The sequence below is a fragment of the Ambystoma mexicanum genome, chromosome 1p (assembly GCF_040938575.1).
Source record: "Ambystoma mexicanum isolate Mex_15411 chromosome 1p, UKY_AmexF1_1, whole genome shotgun sequence".
Classification (NCBI taxonomy): Eukaryota; Metazoa; Chordata; class Amphibia; order Caudata; family Ambystomatidae; genus Ambystoma; species Ambystoma mexicanum.
In genome coordinates, this window is record NC_090921.1 from 598875333 (window position 1) to 598891517 (window position 16185).

At 43.5% G+C, this 16185-nt stretch overlaps 1 protein-coding gene across 3 annotated transcripts in view; it reads right to left on the reverse strand.

The window, feature by feature from the left end:
* Positions 1-16185, reverse strand: part of ACSBG2 (acyl-CoA synthetase bubblegum family member 2) — an 811342-nt gene that overhangs the window by 643473 nt on the left and 151684 nt on the right. For all 3 annotated transcript variants that reach the window (XM_069649557.1, XM_069649556.1, XM_069649555.1), the window contains exon 4: positions 1138-1394. In XM_069649557.1, the coding sequence (XP_069505658.1) occupies positions 1138-1394 (257 nt within the window). The remainder of the gene's footprint in view (positions 1-1137; positions 1395-16185) is intronic.

The window sequence follows — 16185 nt, forward strand, 5'->3', positions numbered from 1 at the left end:
AGGATTCCTTGGTGTTGTTAGGACCGTCTACATGTGGCAAAAAAAGGGGCCAAATTTGGCTGCGATTTCTCTTTTAACAAAAAAGGTACAAGGGACTGAATGCAACATACCGAATTATTAGACAGGAAACATAATAAAACAAACCATGTTAGAATCCTAACTCATCCAGACAAATAACAGGTCAAACAGTAAGATCTACACGCATGTATATTTTTACAACATGCACCAACAACCTCCCTAATGCATAGCTAGCATACAATACATTTGAAAAGCACATTCCAACTTTACCAATAGTCCTATTCTGCACATCAAATTAAAAAACAAAAACAGATACCCACACTTACACAAAGAACTACCAAAAAGAACCTCTTACTACCATCTTCATTTGACATTGAATAATAACATTCCAATGCTAAAAAAAAAAAAAGAAGCAACATACAAAAGCATACTATAAACAAAATGCTATTGACACATTTATTATGAGAGCTCGAATTGCCTATCCTAAGCAGAGAAATTACTAGAAAACATTGGTCATTTTAAGAGGGGGTGTTCATTGGCGCGACAGAACAGCCGCTGGTAACAACTAAGCGCCAGCTGCCTGTCCATGCACTTTTGGTTGATTTTGATCATGGGTGTAATTTAGACCCGGATATTCGATTAGTGCATGTTTTTGGTGCCTTCACCATTTATCAAATACATTATTGTTAACATTGACCGCTATGTGCAGGTGTTAAAAAAATAGGCAGCTCCCAGGTCATGCGAAGGTGTAAAAATGAAGGTGCAAACACTAGGGATTCCAGCATCTCGAACTCCACGAAAATTCTATGTGGGCAGAGTTGACGCATGGGGTTGATGGAGGAGGCGGTTGTTGACTTTCTGCTCAAACTCATCTCATTGCCGTAATTAATCAAAGACACATGGATAGTAATTTACTGGGAGAGTGTTGGTCTCCACCAGTAAATTAGTATCCAACTATTTTACAGCCCCAATGAAAATGACCCTGTTACATGTTCAATATCACACATACTTTACACCTTATTTTGTTTTGAAACTTCACACTATAGATTTATATTTTGCACTATTTTGAGGCTGCAAGCAAATATTACATGTTGCTCAATTAAGGAGGTGCAGTATTACCTTCAGAAATCCTTTTGCTGCATTACGGCATTCTTGATAGTATTGTTTATAGGTCAGTTTAGTCCACTGATCACCCTGTTTTGAGGCAAGTGCAATATAATCACCGTATTTCTGAACAGTTTCCCGGAACAATTGGTGAATAGTGATTGGGGGTATTTTAGCAATTCCAGATTCTTCCATCCTAAGTTTCACCTCGCCCTCACGACTTGTAGTCCACAAACATGTTTCATTGCTTAATGGTGATTCCACAGCTCCTTCTGAAGTCATTAAAAGAAGAAGAAAGGAAGAGTAAGCAGGTAGCAACCTTTCAAAAGTCGTAGAACAGGCTGCCAATAAAAATCCTACTTTAATAATAGCATGCAATTTCAAGGCAAGTGACAACCCAATACTGTGTTTAAGGGACATCAATGTTTCAGGTAAAACACCTGTGCAAGTCTGAAACCATCTACATGTTTCTATCCAAAGATGTCGTCTTTTTATGGTCAAAGCATTGTAGATTGATAGAATTGACATTTGTATGAAGTAAGAAGTAGAACTCTCCAAAATAACCTGCAAGCAACTGGTTAACCTACTTAAAATTCCCACAAGTATAGCACTAAAAAAGGTCCAGGAGTAAAACTTTCAGACCTGACACCATCGTATTTTAATTTCAAAGACTTTAGGGTGTAAAATCGCACCTTGATAGCAACTGGTCAGGTAGTCTAAAGAGGTTCTTGGATTGGCTTAAATTCACCTTTGCAGAATGTCCTTGAAAAGAAATACAGGCATTCGCCTTAAGGGTTTGACAGATGCATGATTGGAACTCTAGAACGGCTCTGTACATCAGTGATGTGTGTTTGCACACATGTTGAGGTCTTGCAAAATGGCGAGGTTGGGCGTGGAGGGAGAAGGGGGTTTGAGAAGATGTTTCATCTTATTTTCTTGGCTCTAAGGTTGACAGACTACCAGGACCCAAAGACTTAAAAGGCAGGATTCCATGAAGAATCTGCACAGTATATAAACTATGAAGAACTAATGGTCCAGGGAAGCATGTGCAACTCCTTCAATATGGGATCCTATATTTGTGCAGCTCAGAAACTGTTACTCACTGTAGTGTATAACATACTGAAGTCCAGAGTCCCCTTTCCTCCATACTTATGGACATACCATCCATTGGGAAGGTACTGGAGCACTTTTTTGTAGTACCTTTCATTTTAACACGAGGGCCAGCGCATGGGCGGCATTAGCCCCTCTTCTGTGCCCCACTGTGCAATCCTTTTCAATCACCAAATTCATTAAACAATTAGAAACTAAAGGATACTGTTTTGTGACTCTAGTATCCAAAGCATCACTTGCACTCCTATTCAGTACCGAGTCTTGCTTAAATCACAGCGCTCTCGCATCACCACGTTCCTACAGATAGTGCTGCCTGAAACTCGCTTGCCTCTTTTCAATTCAGCTCTGCACTTCTTTGCTAGGCGACATTGAAGCAAGTCATTCACTGCACTCTCACCGAAACCAAAACCGCCACTCCGCTCTCTCCATGCCGACTGGTTCCTTCCTCCAACACAAGAGTCTAATGTGCGCATACAACGGCTCGCTTCGCCAGTCTCGCGCTACTGTGTCTTCAGTAATTGACGCCAAACTATAATCACAGGTTAGGCCGCTGTTAAGCACTGCCTTCCGGTCTCCATAGCCAATTAATCTTGACACTACATTGACCAGCTCACTCTTGGTTGCTGCTCTGAATTGGCTTAATACTTACCCAACTAATAACTTTTAAAATCTCTGACTCTTATACTTGCACAAAATAGATCTATTACATTAACAATGTTAGGCACTTCTGAACTGTACACAAGGAATTAAGTCCTGAAAATGGTATTGATGGTTGATTCACTCATCTTTGTTACTTAAGAAGGTGCACTGCTTGTCTCTTCATATCCTTAGCTTGGGAATTCTCTGTGGCTTTTCTTACATTTCTTCAGGGCTTTTCAGATGTCAGGAAACTAAACAACTCACACTGTTCTGGATGAAAGGCAGTTTACTACCTTCAGAACTTTCCCCCAACTACCTCATAGTTCTCTTCAGCCAAGCAGCTCTGCGACAAGTCTCTCCCATCTTGGACAGGGACTGGCCCACCTCCCTGTAGGAATTTAGTTAAGGGAAAGATGGCTCTTACCAATCCTCCTACACATTCTCCTAAAACATACTTTTCTCTAATTGACTCTAGATCCTGCAACCAACCCTTTTAGGATACTTCCTTTGCCAGAAACGGACACCATGGGGGACCAGAGGTCGAAAACTTCGAAGTGATTCATTGTTGCTCCCCAGCCCAGCGAAGAGTAAGTGCTAATGGTCACTTGAGGGACTGGTTCCGAAGGAGGTGTTCTATTCATCAGGTTGTCCTGATCTGACCAACACATAAAATAGTTTCTCATTTCTGCATCACCGTGACTGAGTAAGGGTGCAAGGCCATAGCTTGAGAGGAAGCTTGTCTCAAGGCCAATTGTGCTATTCTCATTTTGAGTCTCGTTAATAGAACCACCAGTACACAGGAAGCCATTAAGCATAACAGACTAAAACCACCATGTAGTCATGTGGGTTGATTTTAGAAAAAGGTGTACAGGTTTCAAAAAGGTCCTCCTTTCTTTCCTCTGTAGCAAACACCCTTGCTACTGTTGTGTTCCACCAAAACCCAATTAAAAAAAAAAAAAAAAAAAAATCAGGCCCTAAGAGGCCATCATGGAGGATCTCTTCTTATTTCACTGATAAGCCAAGACGATTCAGAAGGTGAAGTAGGGACTGTAGATGGGAATTTTCCCTCTGGACAATGGGATCTGACGAGCCCATTGTCCAGGTACGGATATACATGCACTCCTTGCAGTCGGAGGAAGGCCGCTATTGCTGTGAAGACTCTTGAAGCCAAGCTCAGACCGAAAGGCAAAACTTGGTACTGGAAGGGATTGTCCCCCCCCCCAATCGAGAAACGAGGCAATTTCCAGTGTTAGGGCCATATTGGAATATGGCGGTACGCATCTTTAAGATCCACCGCATAGGTCCAATCTCCTTGCTGAAGAATGGACCGGATCTGTGCAGAGGCGAGCATTTTTAACCCCTCTTGGGGAAAATGGAGATTGAAATCTGACGGGTCTAGAATTGTGTGCAGGCCAGCCTGGGTGGGATTGGGCACTGTAAAAACGAGGAGAAAACCCTTGCCCTTCTCCGTCGGTGGGACTTTCTCCACTGCGTTCACAGAAGGAAGCAGATTTATTTATTTTTATTATTTTATTTAATACACATACAGCAACAAGCTTTGTGTATACAACATAACCAAAACAATAAAATATCATCAATTAAAATACATACAATTAACATAATACAATTCATTCAGGATTCTAAAATACTGTTAACATTGAGAGTTAACATAGCAACACTGTTCAATTCAATATCTTCATAATTTCAGCACATTTCCAATAAAATGTTACTAAATAAAATATGAAATTTAAATCACAACCTTTTAAAAATGCAGGCCATATCCTCCTAAAATCATCTTTACAGAATCTATCGTCATACTCAATCAGATGTTTCCAATGTAATTCATCTAAACTTTCACAGTCCAATAAAAGATGTTCGAAGGATTCAAGAATGTCAACACCACACAATCTACAGTAGCATTTATCACGTGGGATCCCCAACTGGACACCGTGGGTCAGTAAGGCAATAATAATGTATTTTCAGAAATTAGTGTAATTATTCATGACGAACAAGTTAGTCAAGTACTGTTCTTTACTATGTTCAACCATCTTTTGCTTTATATTACTTTAAATCATATGGATTGCACCATCTGCTCTCATAACTGCAGCCTTCTTGCCATTTCATACACACAAGGAACAACTTCCCCAGTGTGCCCGATTGGAGTTAATTGTCAAGTCTACAAAAGGCTTCCATAAATACCACAATCAGTCACGTTTGATATCTTAAGCATTTTGTCACAAAAGCACATACTTTTCCTAATAATGTCATATGTAAAGCCAGTGATCTCTAATTCAAGATATAGTAACTCAACTGGGAGGGCCGGAGAGAGACCAAACAGTTCACGAAGGGCAGTTGCTTCGTATTTCCTCAGAATGTCTGTATGGTTCCGCCTCATATCTCGATGCCATAGAATATAATAGATCTAACTTTAGTTAGAGTAGCAAGACTGTTTCAAACGGCATACCACGTTGTTTGTACACAAATTGTGGATTAAGTTCAGTGCTTTGTTACATTTGTGCTTTGTCTCAGACCAGTGTTTGTTCCATTTTAAATTACTCTCTAGATGCAGTCCTAGGTATTTGTAGGTAACAACATTTTCCAGTTTCATACCATTTAGTTTGCAAAGGTAGATACGTGATTCACATGGACCTCTTGCAAACACCATTGTTTTGCTTTTCTCTATATTTATAACTAGTTCATTCATTTCAGCGTACTTCCCAAGTGAGCTCAACAACGACTGGAGACGTTTAGGGGTGTGGTAAACAAAGACCAAATCGTCTGCATATGCGAACCAACTTAAGGAATAACAACCAACTTTCACAGGGTACAAGAATGCTGAAATAAACTCCAACCCCATGTCTGACAGAGGTTAACGAGGTTGGCAGCAACCACACACCCCTGCTTTACACCTTGTCGGGTTTTTAACAGTGCTGTTAGTCTACCATCGCCATCTAGTCTGATTCGGACTGAAGTTTCACTATAAAGTATTAATAACATCTTCAATAACCCAGCTGGTATATTCCAATCTGAAAGTTTCTACCATAATCGTGTCAAACGCATCAGAGAAATCTATAAACGCTGCGTAGACTTTGGCCTTTCTTCTTTCCGACATGTATTCAATTGCAGTGGTCAGTATCAAGAGATTATATGCAGTATTAGAATGTTTGATAAAGCCCATCTGATTCGGTGGAAGAATTGTGTTCGTCAATTCAAGTGTTTAGTACGATTAACCAAATCTTAGCAACATTTTTAGAAGGTACGTCAATCAACGCAAGCAACCGATAATTAGCTGGGAGATTCATTGGCCCTTTTTTTATGTAGAGGTAAAATCTGGCTTCACTCCAAGTCAGTGGAATGACGCCAAAGGTGCCAATGTGATTGTATAGTGTATGCAGCTCTTGAGCCCACCTCTCAGGGTTTTGTTTTATCACAGCATTGCAAATACCATCAGGGCCACAAGCTCTGGATTTATTTAAATGGTTGATGATATTTACTATGTCATGTGGTGTTGACTGGCATTTCCAGAGGTCAGTCGGCGCTGTGGTAAAATTAATGTCACCTTTGTTCGACCCCAGCGAATTAGCAAGGTGTTTTTCCCACTCTGGTTTGGTAGCTCCGATGACAGGTAATCTGCATGACTGTGTGCCTCGCATTAGCTCCCAAAAGCGATTTACATCCTTCGCTAAGGCTGATTGAGCAATTTAATTAAATAAAGTTCTTATTCTGTTTTAATCTATGGCTTGCTAGCCATTCGCGATAATAAGTTTTCAGAGATCTGACCTGTGATGTAACCTCCCCTGCATGTTTCAAGCTTAACTGGCCCGTAACAGCTATGCGAACTGCTTTACGAAGGCCTTGTTTAGCAGCAGCTATTTCGGGATATATTATATGACAGTGCTGTATCTTATTACTTCTTTCTGCTGAGTTTTTGTATTTGCCCCGCATTGAGGATTGTTTTATTGGGACTATCACCAGGGGATTTTGAGCAAGAGGTGGGTGGGAGGCATGGGCCGGGAGGGGTGGAGGTAAGGTGGGGGAGGGAGGGTAATGCGGAAGCCTTTGCAAGCCACCGGGAGGATCCATACAGTCAGTGATATGATTTGCCAGGTTTCCATATGGATTTGTGAAATGCGCTCCTCCCTCCCCACCCCAACTGGAGTTCAATTGGACGATTTCTGATCATCACTTAGAGACTCAGTAGTGGTGGAGAGTCTCCTGCAGAAGATGAGGCAGAGTGGGAGAAGAAACTTCGACCTGCTGTCCTCTGCTTTGAACACTGGTGAGAGGCATGGCTGTCTGACTAAAAACTGCAAACCCTCAGGACAGAGTGAAAATTGGATCTTTAGGTTTGGTGAGTACAGCGAGCGACTTTGTGGTTAGAGTACTTGCTTTTCTCTTTTACAGCTCAACAGATGAGCCCCCAAAGAGATCCTTGACTGTGAAAGGAAGGTCCAACCATCTCATGAACTTACTTAGCAAACTTAGTTGCATGGAGTCAGGCCCGGCACGCTCACTGATGTGTCTAAAAAATCCTGTGCCAGAGCTCTAGAGTCCTGATTTGAAGTGTCTGACCTCATTGCGTGGAATGCATTGCTCAAACTCAGAGCTCCTTCCACAGCTTTAAATTGTCAGCAGCTAGTATGGCACCTGAATTAACCTGCCTAAGCTGGAGTGCAGCATTTGAAAATATTTTCTTCCCCACTCCTTCAAGGATTCTTCCTTCAGCAAGAGATGGGAGGGAGTGGTGGAGGACAACAAGTACAGAGTCGCGGCCGCCACAACTGTGGAGGATGACTGTGACCAAGCAGTTGGGATTTCGTCTGAAGACAGAAGCTTGTAACAGGAGTCTCTTTAATTTTGTGGACCTGGATGTGGGTTCTCCCACACCTTTTAGCCTCTGCCAGGGCATTCTTTTGCAGGAAAAGGTCAGAGCAGACTGATATTTTCAGGGATAGAGCTCCCGATCATCAGGTCTAGGTTCAGATTAGGGTCGGATTGATCATTTTAAATAATCATAATTTGCTATTTTGTTGCTTCTTTCTCGGTGTTCCTTTTGGGTTGAAGACATTACTGTTTATTCTGGGTAATGGGCATGAGTTAGTTTGGGCCTTCACCATTTGTTTCCAGAAGGAGAGTTCCCCAATCCATCATGGTGGATGCTGATTGGTGCAGACTGGCTCATGATGTCCAAAAAGGCATTCTTAACAGCCTTTCATTGTCCAGTGAAGATCAGGAAGGTCCTGTTTAGTGTTTGCTCCAGAGTTTTAGGCCAAGTAACATCTGAAAACATCTTGACAGAAACCTGCGTGGGCCAAGACATCCAGAAACATTGGTGGGAGTGTAGTGTTTCTAAAGTAAGAAGCGACAAGGACCCCCCCTTGTTATTTGCATGTTTCAAGTAACTTTGGGTCTCACCCTAAGTTACTAGGGGAATCCAGACGAGGACCCCTTGCTCATTATTCTTAGAGAGGCACAGCTACACCCTACTGATGAGGTTCAACCACACCGAAACACGTGTCTGGGGTTGCTGTTGGTACTCTTGTTCAGAGGAGAATTGCCTAGCATTTCAGTGCTGGACTGCCCCAGGGTAGGACAAAGACTGATATATTTGGGATATTTCTTCTCTGTGAAAGATAGTGAGCTAAAGACTCTGGGTAAGGCTCTTGTAACCAGGACTCATGTCTGGCAGACAGTCTCCCAGGACCCCCATTGTTATTTATATTAAGAACAGACTTCAAGTTACCAGTTAATGATTCTCAATGTATAAAAGTTTAGGTACTTAGTTAGGGTTTTCAGTTAAAAGGTCAGTAAGATCGCAACTTTTCTATGAGGAAGAACTGAAAGAATAAGCTCAGTGTTTAGAGCTTCTTTCCTTCTGCATGTGTTTTTTCGCATGAAATGATAATGCGTGCTCGGGCAGAGATTAGTGTCGGAGGTTATTCTCTTTAAGGCTTTGCTATCAGCAAAGCGGAAAACACTTGCCAGAACAATTTTGACATGGCGTTCTCAGTCAGGAGTTTCTGGACAAGTGAATGAAAAAACAAATATCGGTGCTTCTTTTCAAAAGCGTGCATGTGCAGAGACAAAACTGCTTATTCATTTCCTCTCAGCTTGCCAGACTCAGAGCGTTTCAACAAAGGGGACACGCAAGCATGCGTGAAAGGTTGACGAGCAGTGTGTTCACTCAATTGAGCTCGAAAACAATCAATCAAGTGTGCATGCGTGTGAAGCTGGCGAGCAGTGTTATCACTCGTCCAGAGCTTCTCATGTTTTAAAAGCGGCTTTCAAGTTTGAGCCAAAGCAGAATATCAAAAACGAGCTGAAGACCATTTGCTAACAAATGTCGTTCAATTCAATAGAGAGCAACATAAAGATAGAACTCCAGTAAAAGGTGTGCAGTCTTGGGATTGGTTGGGACATTTTAAAATTCAAGTAAATTTTGCCAATATTTTCTTCTGAAGATTTAAGAACTTGAAAAAGCTAGATTGGGAGAAATTCAGTCCATCAATATCTGTGAACATATATTCATTTCCTCCTCGCTCTTCGCAGAGGATCACAGGCATGAACATTAACTTGGGATGAAGGTGGGGTGTTAGTAAATTTGAGAGTTTGTAATCTTTTTTGTTAGTTTATTTCACCTCCTACAGATTGGTTCCTTTGACAGAAGACCAGAATGAGTTTTTTTTAATTTTCTCCACTTCCCCTCGTTAGGGAGAATTCTCTATAAGGCTAATTTCCCAAACCCAGTGAGTCCCCCAGCAGCTTTGCTGGATTTTTGGGGTTTATTTTTTTCTCTCCTGCTAAGAGTGAGATTCTTTTGCTCCCGCTCTTAGACATGATTTAAGGTGTTCCACTCACTTTCCATGTGTTTTATGGGCTATGGGGTCTTTTACTCCATAGGGTCTCATGTTTTTTTTATGTGGGTTACACAGCATCCTCCGTGCTGTAACCCAGGGGTGTCGTAGCAACCCCCCCCCCAACATAGACTCCATACCCTGGGACTGACTACTGTCTCCCAGGGCATGTAAAGTCACCATTGGCTTTGCTAGTCCCAAATTATGAACAGAAACCAGTACAAACCATCATATTGTGGACGTACTGGTCGGGGCAATGCGATTACCCCGGGGTCTGTTCGTGGGGGCACGTCTCCGTCCCCCCTGATCGAGTTTTGGCTGGTGGCAGTGGATACTACTTTTTATATTCGACCGCGAATATATCTCTATGGGATTTTCCCATTGTTCGAGGCTACCAACTTTAATTATTTAATTCTTATAGCCCCGAACATACCGCCGGTTTATTTAATATTAATTCACTGGTTGGTATTTTCTGCCAGAACTCGATTTTAAAATGGCGTTTGTGTTCTCTTCTGTGACTCCAACCCAAGTCGAGCCCTTTGTTCCACGTTTTGGCGGGCTTCTCCACAGAAGCCTCCAAAAGTGGTGCCACTCTGTCTGGGTACCACACGGGGTGTGGGAGGGGGTTTAGGCACCCTGGACTGAGTTACCTTGGTAACCCAAGTCGCACTCTTGTGTGATTGGCCCAAGTGGTGAGCCGGCCGGCTCTCCACTTAGCATGTTTGATTGACAGCTAGGCTGAGTGAATGGGGGTGTGCTGCATAAAAGCAGGGCTTTGGGGACTGGAACTTCAGAAGTCGCCACAGGACCTAAGAAACCGAGGAGGGAGAAGCTGAGCCGACCTGCAACGACGACACCACCGGTGGAGCCCTGCTGAACCGTCTCACCACTTTTCCTGACGACAGAGGAGATCTCCAGTCCGGAGAGTCTTCTTCCTTTGACTGGTGGGGATAACTAGTTTTGCCTTCTTTCACCTTCCTGGAGCATCTTGTGGCCGCCTTGCCAGTGCCAAGCACCCCGGCAACCGGAATACCACGGTTTACCACTACCGCGAAGAGAAGGGTAGTACCTTTTAACAGGAGGACTCCGCGGCTGGTTTCTTCCCTGGCAGTGCAACGACCTTCATCTTTCCTCCATGGCGAGATCTCTTCCTCTGGACGAAACACTGACTTGCACCCGCTGCCAGGAACAACTGCCCCCGCTGGAGCTCCCTTCCCACTTAAGGTACTGTGTCCCGCCTGGCTTCCCTTGCGACAGATCGTTCGGGGTGACAGTAAAGCCTCGCCTTTCTAACCTGGGCTAGCCTGGGACAACCTAGCTAACTTTTCCTGACTTGAATTTCATCCTGTTTGTGCGAACTATCTACAAGACTCTTTGGGCATAACCCCACTGTGTGAACCTGGACCCCCTTCTGCTTGCTCTCTCCAAGAGTGGGCCTAGCAATTGACTTCCTTGCTCTCCAGTAGAACTCTGCCTATCCTGCCTTACAGTGGTTCTTTGAGAAAGTATTGAAACTTGTGTGCTTCTTTAACTCTGCCTTTTTCCCTCCCTTTCTTTACAACTTATTAGAGTGTCCTCTTATGTTAAGCGCTCACCTCTGTCTGAAAATAAGTGATGTTTCTCACTAAGACTTGTCTAATAAGTGAATATATATATATATATAAATAATAGTGACTGTTGAATCTACTTACCTCGTTTTTGCTAGTGTAAATTACAAGTGTATTTTTAAATAAAAAATTATATACTTTTACACCAAAGCTCTGGTCAGTGTTTGTTTGTACTACTGTGTCTCTGTACCTATTGTGTTTACTCTGCATACTGCCTAACTCTTATTGAGGGAAGTCCGACTGCTCAGCCACAGCTACCAAGTGAATCTGTGTGGTACAGACTGCTACCAAGTGGGTTTACTGCCAAACACCTGTAGTCTTAAATCTTTTGCAGTGGTCCCTAACGGCAATGCACAGGTTTCTGCCTAACATCCCTTTCCCCTAGAGAAGCAAGGGCTTCAGCTGTTCCTAGCCAGCTGTTGACCACACTTTTTTGGGGGTCTGCGGGGCTCAGCAGCTTCCGCGGCCAAGAACCTGCAGGACCGGACACTGATAATACGCCTCGTTCAGGCAGGGGAGATTCTGGTGTAGGAAAGTCTAAATAAAACAACATCCAGAACTCTGTTGTGCAAGTCCTGAATTGAACAATATGGTTCAACTTCTTCCTCCTTGCGTTGGCATCACCCTTATAAACAGGGATTTACATTGGGTCCAATGCACATGATCTTGATTAGGAGATACAGTTATTCTGGCACTGGTGGTATGGGAGGTGGTGGTGGAAGAGAAGATTCCAATGGTTTTTGCGTCTCCTGTGGTTGTGGAAGAACTTCCCTGAAGGAGGTCCTTAAAATAGTTAATGGGATCCAAATACATCAAAGTTTGAAACCTATTGAAAAAAACTTCTTCAGAGGACTATTTAAGTTTGGTATCGGTCTATTGAAAGGATTTGGTCTCCAAAACTCTACCGATACTGGCTGCCACGAGGGACCTCCTAGCAACGGGTCAACATATTGTAAGGGAGAAGAGGTTGGAGGGAGAGAAACAGTTGAAGGTAAGGATATTCTGTTATGTGGTGTCCAATCAACAATAGATGTTTTAAGGCCTCTTAGCCTGCGAGAGCCTTGGTGTGGCCGGTGCTCTTTTTTAGCCCCTTTTTTGGGGACCCTCAGATTTTACTCCAGTACTTTTAGCTCCCGAAAGGAGATCTCGCCATTGCCGGTAAACAATTCAGCCCCTATTTGGCGAACCTGTGGGACGTCCCTGGTACTTTTAGCCCCAGGAAGGGGAACCTCCGAGCAGCCGCCAGTATAGTGCTCTCAAGGGGTACCTCGGTGTGGGTCCCAGTATGGCTAGGGTAAACCAACCCTTTGCTGTTCCAGTTGTCCCTGGGAAGCAGACACCTTGCCGGGGTGCCCTAAAAAGAACAATTACTCACTAGTCGGTGGCCGTTTGACAGGAATATGCTGAAAAACTTCTTCCCACCTGAAAATTCTTATGTCGCATCTCTGAACCAACAGCGAGTCGCAGTAGAAGCAGGAAATCCACAGTACTCGGGGAGAAGAAACTCAACACAAAAGGTTGTGGGGATCTACCAGCGCGTACTGATGCCCGCAGGACACACACCGAATGAATCCTTTACGTTCCAACATAGGTGGAGGAAAAGATTGCAGGAACGTGCAGGAAGTTAAATTGTGACAGGACAAAAAGAAGCGAGGAAACAATTTCCTGCAGGTGCTATCAAGTGTCCGATCCCGACCTCATGGAGGAAGGTGCGATAATGCTGCACATGCGCTGGCCCTAGAGTAAAAATTAGAAAAGGATAACGTTTTTGGGTGGTACAAAAAAGTGCTCCGGTCCCATACCGAGTGACGGGATGTCCCATAAATATGGAGGAAAGAGTACGGGATGCAGGAGTTTGTAGAAGAACTAGATTTGAGGCAATTTATCAGATAGTGGATTCAATGAATGATTGAATCAACTTTCCCAAATCCAGAGGGGACTTTCACCCACGGTTGCTATGAGGGCATGCTTCACTCTTCTGCAATGGGCTCTTGGGTTGCCCCATAAGAGCATACATCGATTCCATAATTTCTCATTGTATTCCTCTCCACAGCATCTTTAACAAAAGCTACTACGTTTTTCAAGAAACATTGGGGCATTTTAAAGTACATAAAATTCACAACATTTGAGAGAAACTATGGGTCAAAGAACCACCCTAACTCTGAAAATAATGAATTGATCATTAATGGAAGGAGACTGATTGTCAGTCATGTTTTTTAAGTTAAAGGAAGACATTCAATGAAAGCCGAATTCCAAGACATCTTTGCATGCATGCATAGTATGTTTTGCCTTTTCAACTACCCCCATTCTCCTTTATCAACTTATCACAGTGCAATGCGCCACTCACGTGAAGCACAGCCAGTTGGGCAAAATAACCATTATGCATTCTAATGGATTTCGAGATACAAACCACTGAACGGAAAACAGGTTCCACTTATAAACGGGTATTTCTAGCAGCAGGATTTTAATCTACAGAAATGCATTATGAATACATCCATCTAAAGTAGATACATGGGACTGCTTGTCCATAACAGGATCTTCTTTAGTTAATTTGATTTTCCTTCTGAGCTCATCCATCTACTTTACATAAATGGAGATTGATATGGTAAATATCTTAGTGACAAAAATGAATTCTTGTAATTTCAGATCAAAATAGACCTATGGTTTCTACATTTCTTTTAGATTTGAAAACATTTATAAAATAACTATGATCCATTACTTTCTGGAAGGGCCCCGCCACAGTATCTTTTCTTGCGGCAAAGGGACTATACTGTATAATCATATCCGCAAATATGGAATTTAGAAGACCATGAACAAGATTGCACTGCAAACCATATCTTTCGAATATTTCCAAACCGGATTTGCCCGATTAAAGAAAGGTTGGTCTAGAGTAGGTGCTTTTTCGCAACACTGGGGCAAAGAGCAAACATACTTGCAGTTTTGTATAAACTGCTGAAATTGTTTCCCCCATAGAGCTGAAACCTCATTCAAAAGGGAAGTACACCTCCAAAGACATGTTCCCTTCAGCACCACTACTGACATTATGTGCCTTTCAAGTTGTAACTTGCTTGAGCTTTACAAGCTTTACACCCACAGCATGAGGAACACTACAGTTATTTTCCTCAAGTGCTAACTTAAGAGGCCAGGTTATCAAAGGCTTCTCTGGGGCACACAAAAAAAAAAAAGGTCTTGCACTAGCGCATCCTCTTCGCATGCAGCAGAAAAACTTGCACCCTATTCACAAAGGGCCTGAGAATGTGTGCATTATAGATCAGATATGCACATTCTGATGCTCTCACCCCCTGGGCAGTTACACAACACAGGGCAATTTTGCACATTGCAATGCCTATACTGAAATCCGAAATGGGATTTACTTTGAAATGTGCAGAAATCAAACCTATTCCTTTGTGCCTGTTTGCAACAGGTGCATGGGGGGGGGGGTGTTTCTATGCAAAATGTATTACAGAATTATCCCTGACCCAGTTCTTTTTTTCCTTCAGTGGAACAGTATGAACCTCTGCTATCCCACTGGCATTCCATCTCTCAACAACAGGGATATAAATGCTTTAAGGGCCCATCACTGAAATGCACTCCCAGCACACATGTGGGTGTTAGCAGCCTGTAATGCTCCCGACACCAATGTATGCAAGGGGGCTTGCCGGCTCATTTGCACTACGGTACAGCCCACTTGAGATGTAGAGGTCACCTTTGCGAATAGGTTAATCTGCACATTTCTATAATTGGGGCATCTAAAAAGGGCACATCCTCTGCACCATTTTTAAAAACCCCATTTGTTGTGGAGATGGGTCCCAATGTCTCTGACTTATGTGAGAAACCTGAAGGTGTCTCCCTAACTAGTCCTGGGGGGGAGGGGGTGATCTGTCATCCAGGTGGCCAGGACATGGCCATCGCTATTCAATCCAGTTCCCGGGGGTGGACCAGTGAGGGAGGATCACCTGGATGGGGGGTCCTCAGGGAGTGTAAGCAGGACACAGACCATTGAGACGCGGTAGCGCCCTTCTTGGAACACATTTTCCCCATCCTACCACGTAGGATAGCCAAACACTCTACCCACCCTCCCCCTTTTCCGACACAAACACTTCCACACCACGAAAGAAAACGGACTAACGCTTCAGCTGTTTACCTGACATGCCCCAATACAAGAGTCGGGCAAAGTCAGGCAATTGACCAGAATCTCACACAGGATGTACCTTTCCCTTCCCTATAGGGATAAAAGGTGGAGTACGAGAGCATAGGACGAGTAAGACAGACCATGCAACGACAATTTAAGAGCAGGAGAAAGGCGGCGAGAATCGAAGGGGCGACAAGGAGAGAAGCGACCTTGCCCTTTCCAAACCAGACCCGCAAAACCTCCATGAAAGGAATCGTAAAACTGCGAAAGACAGCCAGCGTGTGTTGCATCAGATGTCAATGGTACACGGAGCATGCCTATGCTGATAAGCAGGACAGAGACACCTGCTACCGTCCTTGACTCTAGATTTGATATGGCATTCATAGCGTGCCTATACACAAGTGTTTCAAAGCGCAACGAGGCAAACAGCGGGTGGGAGGTTACAGAGGGCAAACAGACAGTGATCCTACTAGGCCCGGTGACATTGAGATCATGCAAGTGCAGGGGGGAGGGGAAGGGGGAAGTGCAGGAGGGGAGGGGCAGTTCAGTACAGAGGACAACAGTCAATAAATAAGACAATAATTAAAAGGGCGGCCAGCTGGTGGCGAGTGCAAGGGTAAGAGCAGACATCAGGGGTCCAGTGCTAATACAAGAAAGGCCTAGTGGTTCATCACAGTCGGTGAGTCAGGGGAGAGCTGATAAGAAAGCAAACTGTGTTGAA